This window comes from Oncorhynchus gorbuscha, linkage group LG15 (genome assembly GCF_021184085.1).
Source record: "Oncorhynchus gorbuscha isolate QuinsamMale2020 ecotype Even-year linkage group LG15, OgorEven_v1.0, whole genome shotgun sequence".
Classification (NCBI taxonomy): Eukaryota; Metazoa; Chordata; class Actinopteri; order Salmoniformes; family Salmonidae; genus Oncorhynchus; species Oncorhynchus gorbuscha.
Window position 1 is genome coordinate 73,621,974 of NC_060187.1, and position 15,982 is coordinate 73,637,955.

At 42.2% G+C, this 15,982-nt stretch overlaps 2 protein-coding genes across 2 annotated transcripts in view; both read right to left on the reverse strand.

Moving 5' to 3' along the window:
* Positions 1-10,016, reverse strand: part of LOC123997968 (dual specificity tyrosine-phosphorylation-regulated kinase 1B-like) — a 135,877-nt gene extending 125,861 nt beyond the window's left edge. The window contains exon 1 of the mRNA XM_046302727.1: positions 9,066-10,016. The gene's annotated coding sequence lies outside the window, so the exon portion shown is untranslated. The remainder of the gene's footprint in view (positions 1-9,065) is intronic.
* A 1,084-nt stretch (positions 10,017-11,100) lies between these two features.
* LOC123997969 (rRNA 2'-O-methyltransferase fibrillarin-like) lies at positions 11,101-14,941 on the reverse strand. Its single transcript, XM_046302728.1, has 8 exons — positions 14,789-14,941; positions 13,708-13,863; positions 13,454-13,591; positions 13,029-13,294; positions 12,755-12,887; positions 12,548-12,660; positions 12,185-12,330; positions 11,101-11,552 (listed from the first exon to the last, which is right to left on the reverse strand). Exons 1-8 carry the CDS (start codon positions 14,796-14,798, stop codon positions 11,528-11,530), a joined length of 987 nt encoding a protein of 328 aa, XP_046158684.1. The 5' UTR covers positions 14,799-14,941; the 3' UTR covers positions 11,101-11,527.
* Positions 14,942-15,982: the final 1,041 nt, after the last annotated feature.

A 15,982-nucleotide genomic window follows, 5' to 3' on the forward strand; every position in this document is an offset into this window, starting at 1 on the left:
ATAAAAGCATTCAAATAAAATAATTTACCTTTGAAGAACTTCAGATGTTTTCAATGAGCAGACTCTGTTAGATAGCAAATGTTCCGTTTTTACAAAAAATATTATTTGTGTCGACTAATCGCTCAGTTTTGTTCATCGCGTTTGGGTAAGGAAAAAATAATAATAATAAGTAATTAAAATGCGAACTTTTTTTCCAAATTAACTCCATAATATCGACAGAAACATGGCAAACGATGTTTAGAATCGATCCTCAAGGTGTTTTTCACATATCTATCGACGATAAAATCCATCGTGGCAGTTTACTTTCAATTCTGAAGAAATGGAACGCGCATGGACTTACTGACGCACACAGGACACCGGGCGGGACACCAGGTAAATTTAGTCTCTTATGGTCAATCTTCCAATGATATGCCTACAAACACGTCACAATGATGCAGACACCTCGGGGAATATACAGAAAGCGCAGGCTCGTTCCTGGCGCATTCACAGCCATATAAGGAGACATTGGAACACAGCGCCTTCAGAATCCGGGGCATTTCCTGTATGAAACATCTTGGTTTCGCCTGTTGCATTAGTTCTGGGGCACACACAGATAATATCTTTGCAGTTTTGGAGACGTCAGAGTTGTGTCTTTCCAAGGCTATCAATTCCATGCATAGTCGAGCATCTTTTTGTGACAAAATATTGCACTTAAAACGGGCACGTCTTTTTATCCAATAATGACACAGCGCCCCTATAGGTTCAAGAGGTTAACCAGGTGAAATTGTGTCACTTCTCTTGTGTTCATTGCACGCAGAGTCCGTGTAGATGCAACAGTTTGGGCCGCCTAATTTGCCAGAATTTTACGCAATTATGACATAACATTGAAGGTTGTGCAATGTAACAAAAATATTTAGACTTAGGGACATCCAATAGTCAAAGGTTAATGAAATACAAATGGTATAGAGGGAAATAGTCCTATAATTCCTATAATAACTACAACCTAAAACTTCTTACCTGGGAATATTGAAGACTCATGTTAAAAGGAACCACCAGCTTTCATATGTTCTCATGTTCTGAGCAAGGAATTTAAATGTTAGCTTTCTTACATGGCACATATTGCACTTTTACTTTCTTCTCCAACACTTTATTTTTACATTATTTAAACCAAATTGAACATGTTTCATTATTTATTTGAGGCTAAATTGATTTTATTGATGTATTACATTAAGTTAAAATAAGCGATCATTCAGTATTGCAAAAATTGTCTGATTAATCGATATCGGCTTTTTTGGTCCGCCAATAATCGGTATCGGCGTTGAAAAATCATAATCGGTCGACCTCTAGTTGAAAAACTAGTTTTCATGAGTCCAACCTAAGTGTAAACTTCCGACTTCAACTGTACATGTAAAACCACATAGAGAATGCTAGTCAGCGCATTGTGAACATTTTGTACAGGTTCTGACCTAAACTCTGAAGGCACAATTCAAATATTAGCCAGCAAGGCTCTTGATCTAGAAGGGGATTCTCTGCTGTTACCAAGTGAATGCTTGATTTTGGAAGAAGCTAACTAGCTACTAAATAGCAAACTAAATGCACAACTGCAGAGCATTTAGCACATTTTAGACAGTTAGCTAAGTCGTTACAAGATACCTGGCTGGTAAACATTTAGTTGTGAATTCCATACTGTAATTAGATCACCTGGCGCATGCTGCACAACAGTGAGTGACTCACAAGGGTTCGATCTCTAGTTGTTGTGTGCTTGTAAACAAACACCAGGTGAAACGTGACTGGGGACTACCATATTCTTCATAATAATGTGACAGGTGAAATGAAGAACGCAATGTTCTTTATCTTCTAATGTATTGCACAAGTTGACTACAGGTATTCATTTTTTTTAAACTAATAAAATAGTTAACGGTATTGAAGGTAATGAAAAACCATCCCGTGGCTTTTTCAGCAACATGGAAGTAGACCACAGAGCCACTGACAAAGATGGTTACAATATAACTAAACAAGCATCCTTTACGGACTGAAAGGTGTCCTGCTTAGGGACCTAGCCAGGAGGTCACATTACTTTTTCTTAGCTAGGAGGACACGTGTCTAATAAGCTATAAGTTTGTGATGTTACAAGTTTTCTACCCATCAACTGATCAACATTCAAAGTTAATACTAACCTAAAAACTAACCAGCCAGTTGGGAGGGAGCTGTGCTACAGAACAACTAGCATCTGTGGTTGTCCACAAGATCCAATGATTACAGAGTCCACCTTACACTTAGAGTGATTATGGACTACTCTGGCAACAACATAAAAGTCTGGCCCCCTCAGAGTGACAGTGAGATGTTGACTGTGATGAGTGGAGTTGCTCCCTCAAGTCTTCCATCCTGGTTAGTAGGAAACAAATGTGTGCAGGCTTTTGTTCCAGACGACTACTAACACATTAAAATAAAAAAAGGTTATGGTGATAGAGTCAGGTGTGTTAGTGCTGGGCTCAAAGCCTGCCCTTCACATTCTGTGAGTCTTCAGACCCAGGGTTGAACAACATTTAATTTCTCCAGTCCACTACCTCTTTCCAGTAAAGATAAATGGACAGACTGGAGCCCCAGACCAGCCAGGCTCAGCCCAGCAGTGACTCACCCCAAGGAGGGCACACACCCAGGGCCCTGTCCACCACACTGTCAGCTCTCCAACAGGCCCAGCACTGTTCAGAAAAGCCACTGTGCCTACCACTACACAAACAAGGGCAGGGGAACATGGCGTCATGCTTAATAAACCACTCATAACACACACTTAATCAACCACCCCAATGACCCCATGTACACCCATATATAGTGTAAATACACCTACATACTGGAAATGACCCAGGGCCTCCTCAAGAGACAACTTTCCGATATTGTGGAGGGAAGCAGTGACCTGTGGGAGGGTAGTAAGCTTTTTGGAATTTATTCAGGATTCATGAAGACAATCAACAGATCTACAACAATCCACAGTAGAGCGACTACGTTCTCACAGAGCTATAATATAAATCAAAACTGTTCAATACGGGACAAGTTAAGTATAACAAACAATAACCATTTCACCTTATATCCCTGGCTAGCAGGTCACCTGTATGATGATGGCTGATCATCATACAAGTGATGATCTCCATCCCCCAATCAAGAGCCAGGCTGAGCACTCCTCCACCTGTCAGCCAGTGGTGAAGGAGCCAGTGTTGCCTTTCATTAGTCATTTATGAGCCATTCGAAGAACTGAGAGAGAAGTGCATTAAAGGGGACAGGAAACTAACAGGGGCAGGGCAAGAAAGTGAGAATTAGCCTGGCAAGGTCCTTTCTGGAAGTTACTAATTAAAAACACTTATCTGGGGTCAGGTGTCCTATTCCTCGAACTGCACAAACACCAAACTGATCAGTAAACAGTTGGTCACCATCGAAACCCAAGACCTACACCTTCGGTACAGACGAATAATAGAGGATGGCAGACAGACAGGAAGGGATATATGTGAATGAATGACATACAAAAGCAGTTCTGCATTTTAAGGTTAAGCTGATCCTAGATCTGTGCCTAAAGTAGGGCCCTATAAAATCTGTTATATGTTTTGCTTAAATCACACCAGGAAACATCTTTTGAGGTCTGGGAAAAGTTTGAGAAATGTTAATTTAATTCCAGTGCACACCTAGATCGAGTCTGTTTAGCGTGTTTTTTAGCGCACATGTGAAAAACAACTCGATTGATGCAAATAATCATGATCTTATTCTGCCAGGTATGCATAGGCTACTTTGTAGTTAACGTTTAATTGAGTGGGAAAACCTTTCTATCTACCAGAAGACTTTTCATTAGCATCGTCGCTAACGGCTGCACAACGTGGCACGTACCACACATACTAGAGGTCGACCGAATAATCGGCATGGCCGATTAATTAGGGATGATTTTGAGTTTTCATAACAATCGGTAATCAGCACTTTTGGATGCCGATTATGGACGATTACATTGCACACCACGAGGAGACTGCGTTGCAGGCTGACCACCTGTTACGCGAGTGCAGTAAGGAGCCACGGTAAGTTGCTAACTAGCATTAAACTTATAAAAAACAATCAATCAATCTTAACATAATCACTAGTTAACTACACATGGTTGATGATTTTCCTAGTTTAACTAGCCTGTCCTGCGTTGCAATTAATCAATGCGGTGCCTGTTAATTTATAATCAAATCACAGCTTACTTTGCGAAACGGGTGAGGATTTAATAAGCGCATTCACAAAAAAAGCACTGTCATTCCACCAATGTACCGAACCATGAACATCAATGCCTTTCTTAAAATCAATACACAAGTATGTATTTTTAACCTTACATATTAGTTAAAAGAAATTCATGTTAGCAGGCAATATAAACCAGGGAAATTGTGTCACTTCTCTTGCGTTCTGTGAAAGCAGAGTCAGGGTATATGCACCAGTTTGGGGCGCCTGGCTCGTTGCGAGCTGTGTGAAGACCATTTCTTCCTAACAAAGACACTAATGAATTTGCCAGAATTTTACATAATTATGACATGACATTGTAGCAATGTAACAACAATATTTAGACTCATGGATGCCACCTGTTCGATAAAATACGGAACGGTTCTGTATTTCACTGAAAGAATAAATGTTTTAGAAATTATAGTTTCCAGATTTGACCATATTAATCTAATCAAATGTATAATTATGCCTATGGTAGAGAGAGAGAAATAGTCCTATAATAACTACAACCTAAAACTTCTTAACTGGAATAATGAAGACTCATGTTAAAAGGAACCACCAGCTTTCATATGTTCTGAGCAAGGAACTGAAATGTTAGCTTTCTTACATAGCACATATTGCACTTTTACTTTCTTCTCCAACACTTTGTTTTTGCATTATTTTAACCAAATTGAACAGCACCAATGTGTTGGAGGAAACACCGTACACCTAGTGACCTGGTCAGCGGCCCACCACAGGAGTCGCTAGTGCGAGATGAAACAAGACTGTTCCTGCCGGCCAAACCCTCCCTAACCCCGGACGACGCCGGGCAAATTGTGCGTCGCCCCATGAGCCTCCAGATTGCGGCCGGCTGCGGCAGAGCCTGGGCTCGAACCCAGAATCTCTGGTGGCACAGCCTCAGACCACTGCGCCACCCGGGTGGCCCTGCTGGGATTTAATTCTGACTTGGTGGGTATCATCCACAACACTCACCTCACCAACCCTCACCTCACCAACCCTCACCTCACCAACCCTCACCTCACCAACCCTCACCTCACCAACCCTCACCTCACCAACCCTCACCTCACCAACCCTCACCTCAGTTCTTGAAATATACCTTGATTCACATCTGTTCAAGAAAAAAGGTGTCCTGAAAAGGAGGATATGGGTTAAATGGAAGGAGATAAGGGGGGAGAGTGAGGAAATTTTGTGGGTTTCTTGTAGCTTGCCTGGTTGCTCCTGGCAACAGCAGGGGGAGAAATTGGAACTGTGGGATTACAGTAGTGTCCTTCAGTTTTTAATATGCTGGTCTTTCTCCAATAGTTATCATTCAAAACTAGATTTAAAAAATAAAATAGTTATGGTCATGCTAATCACTGTAGTTAATACATATAATGAATCAAAGAGGAATCAATTTATGTAATTATGGTCGCTACGCTCACTTACTTAAATGACTGATGACAAATATACATGCGAATCCATTGATCGAATCCATTCCAAGTGTTCCTCCTTTGTAAATTGATCTAACCATGCAGATTTTACTGACTGACCTAGCATACGGAATGTCCGTTGCCTTCTCTCACATTCAACATTTTCCAGTTTCCATAACATTACGTTAGACGATCTGACAGTTATAAACACAATTCTAAGAACACAAAGCTGATTAGATGTTGAATTGGCTGAAGAAGTAGAGGTTTAGTAGCCAACTCTGTGGTTACACTGTGCAGGTAGGCCAGTCTTGAAACTCAAACTTCACTGAGACACGTGCCAGTCAATGAGCCAAAGGTGCAAGCAGAGACCTCATATAGTCTGTGACCAAGAGAGCATCAGTGAACGTACTGGTACACTCACCAGTGTGTCCCTCAGATTTTATCTTCAGAGGGACACTGAATGCCCCAAAATCAGTATCCAGTGGCAACTAAAAACAACATTTTCTATAAAAACTAATCTAAGACAAGATACAGGGCAACATATCTAGGCTGAGATGAGGGTGATGTTAGGGGAAACACTGCAGGTGGGCAACTTGAGTACTGATGAGGTAGTGAAGTTGCTGTGCATCCGGAAATGGGTTCATTCAGAGCCAGATCAAAATCAAATGTACTTTCAGAGGATTGGAGAAGTGGGTGGGGTTGTCCTCTCAGAGAGAGATGGAGACACTGAGGGCAAAGTCACATTGGGACTGCTGGACAGGAATAGAATAGGGATGGGAAGGGGCGTATTGGGCAGGTTTAATAGGGGACCGACAGGCTGCAGTTCAATCAATCCAGGTCCGAGTAGCGTTCCAGGCCCTACCCACTTGCAAACTTTCATTCTACTGTAAACTCCCTGGACCTGCTTCCTTCCAGTCCCTCTCTAACACACTTTAAGGGCTTGTGCTCAAAGGGGACTGCCTCGAAAAGCGTGGGCTATGGACTGTTCCTTCTCGGTAACAGGCAAGACACTGCTTGCGCTGTATATCAAGTTTGCCACAGTGTAAACGCTAGGCGCGGGAGGTGGGGGCAGGGGACTGTGAACTTGTGTGCGAGTGGGTGTCCCCTGCAACCCCTCCCTAAGCTATCAAACTCAGGAGTAAATCAATAGATGAATGGGGAAGGCCCCCTCAAGTGGTCTCTCCAAAGACAAAAAAGCGATCTGTTGCCTCACCAGTGCCAGGTTCACCAGAAAAGGAGCATGGGAAGGGTGTGGGGGTGACAAGCTGGTACCTGGGGTGAAGTTACTAGATTCAAGTAAGAGTCCAACAGCCACCCCCCTCATGATCGCTACTAGGCTTCATGACACACACACACACACACACACACACACACACACACACACACACAGCACAAACTTTTCACACATGCTCACCAGTAAAACAGTGGTATGCCCTTTGACTGGACCAAGTGCTCATGAGCCCTAATACATATTTGCAACATGACCGGAAAGTCATCCTTCCAGGTGAGCATCTCATCATCCCGGAATCACACTCCCACAAACACCCAGCTTGACTGACACAAAACAGCACCTCTTCACACAGTCAGCATTTTGGTGACCAGTCAACACCAACTTGCTGCACTTCAGTCGTGTCAAGGTTCGGTACAATGAAGTTAGTCAGTCCATTCACAGCAGCGTGTCACTCTGCTACCGGTACCAAAAGAAACCTCGAACAGAGCTTTTATCTCACCCAAAATTGAGAGGGAAAGAGAACTAGAGGGGGGTGTACAGGCCTACAACATGAAGCTATGTTATGGAGGGATGTAATGCACACTCAAGTTGGTCTTTCAATATATTGGCAAGAGAATGTATCACAACTGTGTATTCAGCAAAGCTGTTGACAAAATAAATGGGTCCTTGTCACATGCAGTCAAATGTTCATAATATGGTTCAGAACGCTAATCCACAATAAATTACAAATGACCAATTCCATGGAAATCATCTATGCAACTTGGGAATACAACATTTACTGAGAATCATCCATTTTAATGCTCCAAATATATGAGGACATGCAACACTTCAATAAAGAATCATGACTCGGTAGCTTAGAGAATGTCAAACGGCACCCAACCTTTCACCTAAAAACCAACGAAGGAATGATTTTTCTGGTTAGGGTTAACAAACATATGATGGACGTGGATGAGGGATGCATTCATTAAGATCAAAATACATCAAATTCTGATGTGTACAAATCATAACGACATATGCATTAACGTGTAATAACCGTTTCACTTCAATGCAGTGGTAACAGTAAGAGAATGAAGCCAACATGGTAAGGACAGAGGAAAGTGAATCCATTTTGAACCGGCATTTCTACTTCAGCACCACAGCAAGGGGCTTTGCTCATAATGCTACATGGAAATCAAGGGTGTCGGCACCGAGATTTATCCAGGGTATGACTTTGCGACAAAGGTTATTCCAAATATTCACCAACAAATACACAATAACAGACTGCTTTTCACAGTCTTAGGTGGCAATTTCATCAGAAACTGCATGTCCCTCCCAATTCACACGCGTGTGAACGTATGAAGATCCTAGGGTTGTAATGTCATCCTTCATACCGAAATCAAAATATATATATAATTATGACATTCTTTAATGTATCAGTTTTTTTCTGAATCACCAACCACAGCCTTCATCAGAGATTACAATACCCTGCCACGCTGTCTTGCTGTGAATTCTAAAATGCAGTTTGCAGCAATGCAGTGGCTTTTGGACATTCTCTTTCAAATATTTGCATTAGCTAGGTAAAGGAAACACTGCAGATAAAATTAGGCAGGAGTGATTTAGAATATGGCATCCATAATTTCTCAATTTTACCACAAGTAGGAACAGTGGCTGTGATGCATTGAAAAGGGAGGATATCCCAGTCATACATCAAATCGTAATAAGTCCATGATGAGGCATGCTCATGGACAGCTTACATGGCCAACACTGCCCATACAAAATATTGAGACTACTGGGCAGGGTGACTTTTGATAATCCTACTTCATTCCTACTGAGAATGTGACTTCTAAAAGATGGAAAAGGATAGTCTGAACTAGCCTCGGATACATTGTAGCTGTCTATGGCAGTTTTCCATCATGGCGAATCACAACCAACTACATTGCAAGGCATCACTAAGGGGGAAATGTAGCTACTTGCTCAATTATCCACAAAGTGTACGAATCGATAAATAATGTTACAAGCCAAATGAATGTCCTGTACAATTAACTAGAACCATAGTGATTGAAATGGCATATTGATGCTGAAGGTTGGAGGACATGAGAGGGTACGGAAGGTGCTGTTTGTATGGATGTCAGTTTATCATGGTCTTCTTCAAACACATGACTGTTGACAAAAAACGGCATCTTCACAACAAATGAGTTAAAACCCAGTGAGTGAATAAACCAAGCTTCTCTTACCTCAGGCGGTGGTTCGTTTCCAGCTTCCCGGAGCAGCCATTATCAGTATTCCTCTCTCCCTCCGTCCTAGCCTCCACCACAGGTACCGGGCAGAATAAAAACCGGTAAACCAATCCCCCCCACCCCCAAACTGTCACCCCTCTGATGGGTGAGATATCCTAATAACGAGAGGTTAGTGTCGTTTTTTGCAATAAATCCCCGTCAAAAACTCGGGTCTTCAGTGAGTTTAGTCTCCAAAACGCAGTCCAGAAAGAGCGCAGGATGAAACCGGAGGTTCGGCGCGGTCCGCCCAGCGCAAACTAGCTAGTTAATTGAGCAGTTCACAGGTAACAGATGTGGTACCGCTTGGGTAGCATTGCGATGGCTAGGTTGTCATCCAAAATAGACATTATCTCTCCGTTGATTCTTTCGTGGCCGCTGTTTCACTTAAGAAACCATGTAACGTTAGCAAACGGGTAACGTTCGGTTTATCGTAGCTTCTGAGTCTGGGAGGCTAGCTAACGTTAGCTGGCTAACTAACTAGCTTTCACTGTAACTGTTAGTACTAATATCCAACTACGTGTTGCATGTTGTGGTGAACGGGGGGGTGAGTAGTGTTTAAATAAAAAATAAACGATTAAAATAAAATGTGGGTATTTGTTGCACCGCTATAACTAGCGATGTGCATTCGCAAGGGACCCCCCCTCTCTGGCCGTTAAACTCGATCACACCACCGACAGCACTAGCTATCGCTTAGACAACCGTATGCACGAAAAGCGCGTCCTCGACACGAAGCTCATTCCCGCCTGTCTGAACTGCATTCCCCCTACAAAATGGCCGCCAAAATAAACCTGTAACAGCCAAACTATCTACTACCCGTGGTGTGAAATTAAATAGCACATTGATAGCCTGTTCATAATCTAACGCAGCGGAAAATACATTATGTAAACTGCCTCTGTATTTGAAAGGGCAACATTCGGTTTTAGGGTGAGTTAGCCACAGCAGGTACCAAGCCAACGTTCCTAGCTACCCGTCACATAGCTAGCAAGCTCGCGCATGTTTCCTGAACAGCAGCAAACATTGACGTAATCACCAATACGGTAAGCACCTTAGCGAACAAACGAGCTAAATTAGTACATTTAGAGTCACGGACATGCTGATAGATATGTTTAGCTATTTAAATTATCGTAATACTGGTAAAATATAAATAGCAATTAATTGAAACATTGTGCTTGAAACATGAATGACTGTTTAACGTTAGCAAATTTTATTGAGGGACTATCATACTACCAGCACCTAACTAGTTATCAGTTCATAATATCCAATCAACTAAACACCAATCATGTTCAAATTACCCGCCTCATTCGCGCGTTGGCGAAAACCACTGACCAATCTATGGTCGTTCACTCAAAATGGCGGCGGTCACCACTGGGATAAATAATTTGTCGCACGAGCTGACACAATCGGCGTGTAGGTTGTTTTAGTACAATAGCAGCTAGTCACCACTTTTAGAAACCGTCATTTGGTAACGGTAAATACAATAGTCATTACTCAAGAGCGCGTTCACATTAAGTTAACCCAAACTACACAAAAATAAACGCTACATGCAACAATTTTACTGAGTACATAAAATTATTTCAGACCCCATCTATGGATTTCACGACAACGCAGCCAGTAGGCAAGGGGAGCCAGGCCCAACTAATCAGAATGTGCTTCCAACAAAAGGGCTTTATTGCAGACACATGCTCCTCCCCTCAGCCGATCCCGCAGGTGAAGAAGCCAGGTGTGGAGATCCTGAGTACACTTGGTCGAGGTTGTGAGGCTAGACATACTGCTAAATTGGTGGCTTATGGTTGAGAAATTACCATTCAATACCCTGGCAACAGCTCTGGAGGACATTCCTGCAGTCAGCATGCCAATTGCACTTATTTGTTCTGAGTGACCATAATTTATGTCATGATAACACATTGATCCTCTGACCAGGTCTTAAAGTGCAGAACTAAATCAAATATACAATCACATACTGTTTCAATAAAAAAGTCAAGGTACACATAGGTAGGTGTAAGCTATAGTCTTGTTTTAACATCAAGGAAAAACAATTGTCTTTGACCTCAATGAGAAACAAAAATAGTTGCTCTTTAAAAGCATAAGATTACAAATGTGAATATTAAACAAAAACCTAAAAAAGTTAAATCAACATATCAAACTTTCCCCCTGTACAGTACTTTACATGGCACTACAGAGTTAATTAGTGAAGTGATTTCCACCCCAATACCCTCTCCCCAGACAAAAACACAGTTATGTACTTCTAAAGTGACAAACACACAACTGTCCGAGCTCTGGAGACAGCAATACTAAAAATGGTCAGTTCAGATATGGGTGTAAGCATGTGGGGGTCCAATCAGTGCCCCGGTGCTGCCCCCCCCCATGGCAGAGGTGGGTCCACAGAAAAAGTCACTATACCACAGCTGCTAAGGGCCAGTTCACTTCTTATTCTTGGGGGCAGGTCTGTAAGAAGGAAAATTTGATAAATTGTTATTAAAGACGAAATACATTCTGCAAAGTAAAAGCTTTTAAATGAATTTGATGCCAAAACTCAGATTTATTTAGATGAATTTATGCAACAAATCCAGGCAAAATAGTTAAATACACATCAGGGGCCATGTTAAACTTCATAAATCTGAATTTAACCAAATGTAGACCATAAACAAATCTGCATTTTAAACCATTTCACCTGCATTTGATATTTAAAGCAAGTTGATTCGCTTCAATAGTGACCAGGGGCGTGCAACAAGTTTTCCATCACAGAAAATACATTTGTGCAACACATTCAGCACAAAAATCGCTTCATTCATCAGACAACAGAAGTGCAATGCCATTTGGCTAATAGCCACAAGTAAATGTGCTTACAATGAAAAAGCAAGCTATTTTTTTTCAATGTTTACCACAGGAAATGTAGCTTGCTACATTATTTAGAACAGTCTGAATGTGTACCGTTCATCAGAGTGGAAAAGTGCAACAGAAGCTAAATCAGAGTTAGCAGAAAATTGTAATAAGCAACATTTTAGATCTACAAAACGCAGCCAGATACTCATTATGCACATTGACCCATGTACATTTATAAACAAGCATTTCCTCACCTGTAGATTCCTACTACGATGGCGTGATCTCTCTCATAAGGCTCCAATGTCAGCTGCTCCTGGGGCTTCATGTTTTCGGAGCCCATCTTCTTCACCTCCGCAGCAAACACAGCCTCCGGTGCTGCCGTTGAGTCAATGCAGTTTGCCTGGAGGGAGACGAGACAAACATACTTTAATCCCACTGTACCTGAAGCACTGGCCCCCAGTAACTAATCTAGGTTGCTCCTAAACCCAAAAGCTTTGCAGCTCAATGCAAATGTTCAATGTCTAATATCTTAGATTGCATGCTTAATTAATAAGAGTATTCCAAAAGTTGGCACCACTAACTCTGAATAACAGGTTTTTGCAGTCTCAATGTTTTACCTTGATTGAGATGACAAAGTGCCCTCCGTTCTTGAGGAAGTTGTGGGCGTTGAGTGCAACAATTCTGGTCTGATCAGGCTGGGCCACATCAGCGAAGATGACATCTACCATGCCTGCACAAAGCGGGGACAGCCAGAGTTGGTAAAACATACATAAACCACCAGTTTATGAGTATTTTGGCATCAGTGACTGATTTTGATGACTTACCAACAAGCATGCGGTATTTGTGTGGATGTCGGGCGTCCTCAATGATGGGAATGATATTGGTTCTCTTTTTGGCAACGTTGAGCAGATCACGCCCTGACCTGTGAGAGAACTCTACAGCATACACAAGACCCTCCTGCAAAACAGAGGACAAGTCATTACATGTACAGGGGTCAAAGGAATTCATTGTGATAGTTAATTGTTCTAAACAAGACCATTATCGAGTAGCCCAACTAAACCAGTGAGTTCTGATTATGTGGGGAAAAAATATACTCACAGGTCCAACGATGTCTGACACGTGGGACACTGTTGTCCCTGATGCAGCTCCCAGGTACATGACCTTCGAGCCAGGTTTGATGTGGATCTGGTCAACCCCCCCCAAGATGGCTGCTGCCAGCTTTGACCGGAAAGGGTTCCACGCTCTGTACTCAATCTTAGTTTCTCCTTCCTCGACATTCATCCTTTTTTCTCCATACACAGACTCTCCAATTACCATGTTCTTTGTCACCAGGGCATCCTCCTTACCACGGCAGATGAACACACCTGAAGGCAGAAAAAAAAACACATGAAATTACAACACTCCAATATATTGGGAACATTAGTTAAGAAATTGTGTAGAGTAAAAAAAGTAAACAATAGTGCAACTACAGGCCTCTGCTGGAGACAGCTTGTACTGCACAGCTCCCCAACTTTTCTACTCACCTTCATGTCTATGAGGCTCCACTGTGACTTTCCTGCCCGCACCGAAGCCTCCTCGTCCACCTCTACCCCTGGGGGTGCCACGACCACCTCCACGGCCTCTGAAGCCACCCTCGCCACTTGGAGACCTAAATCCACCTCCTGTAACAAAAAACACAACACTTAATGTCCAGTTCTTGCCCAAATTAACCACATGCGGAAAACAACTTTCATCCATCCAAAAAATGTCAAATAAAACCTAGCTATGTTTGACTTACCACCACCTCTTCCTCTGAATCCTCCCCGTCCGCCTCGATCTCCGAATCCTCCCCGTCCGCCTCGATCTCCAAAACCTCCCCGTCCACCACCTCTGTCTCCAAAGCTCCCTCGGAAGCCTCCTCTGCCTCCCCGATCACCACCCCGAGGGCTGAATCCTAAAAGGAAGATGAAAGATTAACATTCAAATGTGTATGGTACATAACATGTTGCCAGGGCCTGGTGCAAACAACTGCATGAGAGATGCTTCAGATTTATGGTACATGCTACAGTATAGATTACTTATAGAATCATAGATCCCAACAACTAATGCATGCTTATTTGTCTTACAACCATGATAATTAAATACAGGTTAATTTCACCACCTGTGACGAATTCATACCCTAATGGCGGATTAAAGGGGTACAGCAAAGAACTTGGAAATGGAACCGGATATTCAATATTTTTGTATGTCTTGGTGTTAGTTTGCCATCTAACTAGAAGACTGTATTTGAACTCGAGTGGTAAACGAAAGATAGTTGGTAAACAGCATGACATGGCCGTCCATGAATCTAGCTAATGCAATGGGTTAGTTAGCTAATGACCTGGATACCAATGCTAGCATGTTGAGTACCAATAACGTTAAAACAATATTTGGCTGGGCACTCAAATAAACCCAAAACACGTTCAGGCAATATAACAAGAATGCGTGCGTTGTGTGCGAACAACTACCTAGACTGCTTGCTAGCTACCTAGCTAACGTTAGTGCGTATGAACACGTGCTTAGTTTTCGTGCCATGCGGGCTTCACCATTGCGGAAAGTGTGCATTAAATCACAGCAGATGCAAATACAGTCCAAACACTTTAATATGAATTATCATTAGGTGAAATTAAACACACACGTCCTACTTGTAACTATCGTTAGCTATAGGCACTATTTACTTTTTGTCCAAGTTGTGTGAGAGAAACCATAGCTAACGTTACTGCTCGCAACACCAGGAAGATTAAACAACTTGACAATAATATTTGGGCTTCATAATAGTAGACTTTGACCCGCATTTCGATTATGTATCCCGGTTTACTCAATTGATCAAATAAACTTACCTGGTGTCATATTTGGTCGATTGCTGTGCTCTCGATCTAAAACAGATCGAATTTGCTTAACTGGTTTTCTCTTCTACCTTCTTGTGAAGACTCAGCAGAAACTACGTAATAAAGTGACCACGTGTCATCAGACTCCTCCTTCCCATGATACACCACGGTCTGGACGCTTGGGATTTTGTCGCCACCTAGCTTGGACGTCCATAAATACACCCCAGTCGTTTTTGCTCATCTTTATCAAGGGTGTCAATAATTTCGGACTTTCTTTTCTTGAGCCGAACACTGTAGAGGTTAAAAATATATATATATACTGCCTACAGTCAGTCCTGACGGATCATAAAGTCATATGGCTAACTAAGAATGTGCAGTAATGATGATACGAAAAATTCTGGTGGTTATTGGAAATTGAATAACTGCATGATGATTAAAAACATCTGTTTAATGGAAATGTAACTACCTCTAATGCAGAATATGGGAAATATTGGGAACGGCTGAAATTTAAAATCCACTCAGCCTGTATTACTTACGGAAAATTGCTTGGTTTAAGGAGATGTAAGGTAGCTGAGCTCTATAAGAAGCTTGATCTTAATGAGAAAGCTCAATTGAAGGAGTCACAATTTACACAATTCACAATACCGTAAGTCACAATTTTATATTTGATTGTCTTAAGAATTTGAAGTTTGGTAATTTTTTGTTGTTGGTGCTATTAGAACTCTGTATAATGGTGGCAGTAGCTGTAGCAAACTGTCATGGAACATCCTCAATGTTTAACATTTACAAAGGAATACAACAAAGTTGGCCCTGTCCGGGGGGTGTCCTCGGATGGGGCCACAGTGTCTCCTGACCCCTCCTGTCTCAGCCTCCAGTATTTATGCTGCAGTAGTTTATGTGTCGGGGGGCTAGGGTCAGTTTGTGTCATGCGGGTGAAAGAGGACCCAAAAGCGACTTAACAGAAACAGAGTTTATTCAAGTCCAAACAGGGAATAACAGAAATCCTCTAGTCTGTAGAGGGGAATAACAGGAGAAGCGGCCACAGACTGCAGGTCGCTTCGGGTAGGCGCAGGCCGTAGTTGACAGAGACACCTGCTCACACGCAGCATCTGATGAAGGCAAAAAACACGACAGGACAGGGCGATACACAATCACAGCAAAAACACGACAGGACAGGGCGAAACGCAATCACAGCATGGTGAATAC

Excerpts from the sequence above, each read along its gene's own strand:
- LOC123997969 (XM_046302728.1), bottom strand. Across the intron at positions 13,295-13,453 it reads GGAGCCTCATAGACATGAAG|GTGTGTTCATCTGCCGTGGT; the intron begins GTGAGTAGAAAA and ends TTCTGCCTTCAG. Across the intron at positions 12,331-12,547 it reads ACTTTGTCATCTCAATCAAG|GCAAACTGCATTGACTCAAC; the intron begins GTAAAACATTGA and ends GTCTCCCTCCAG.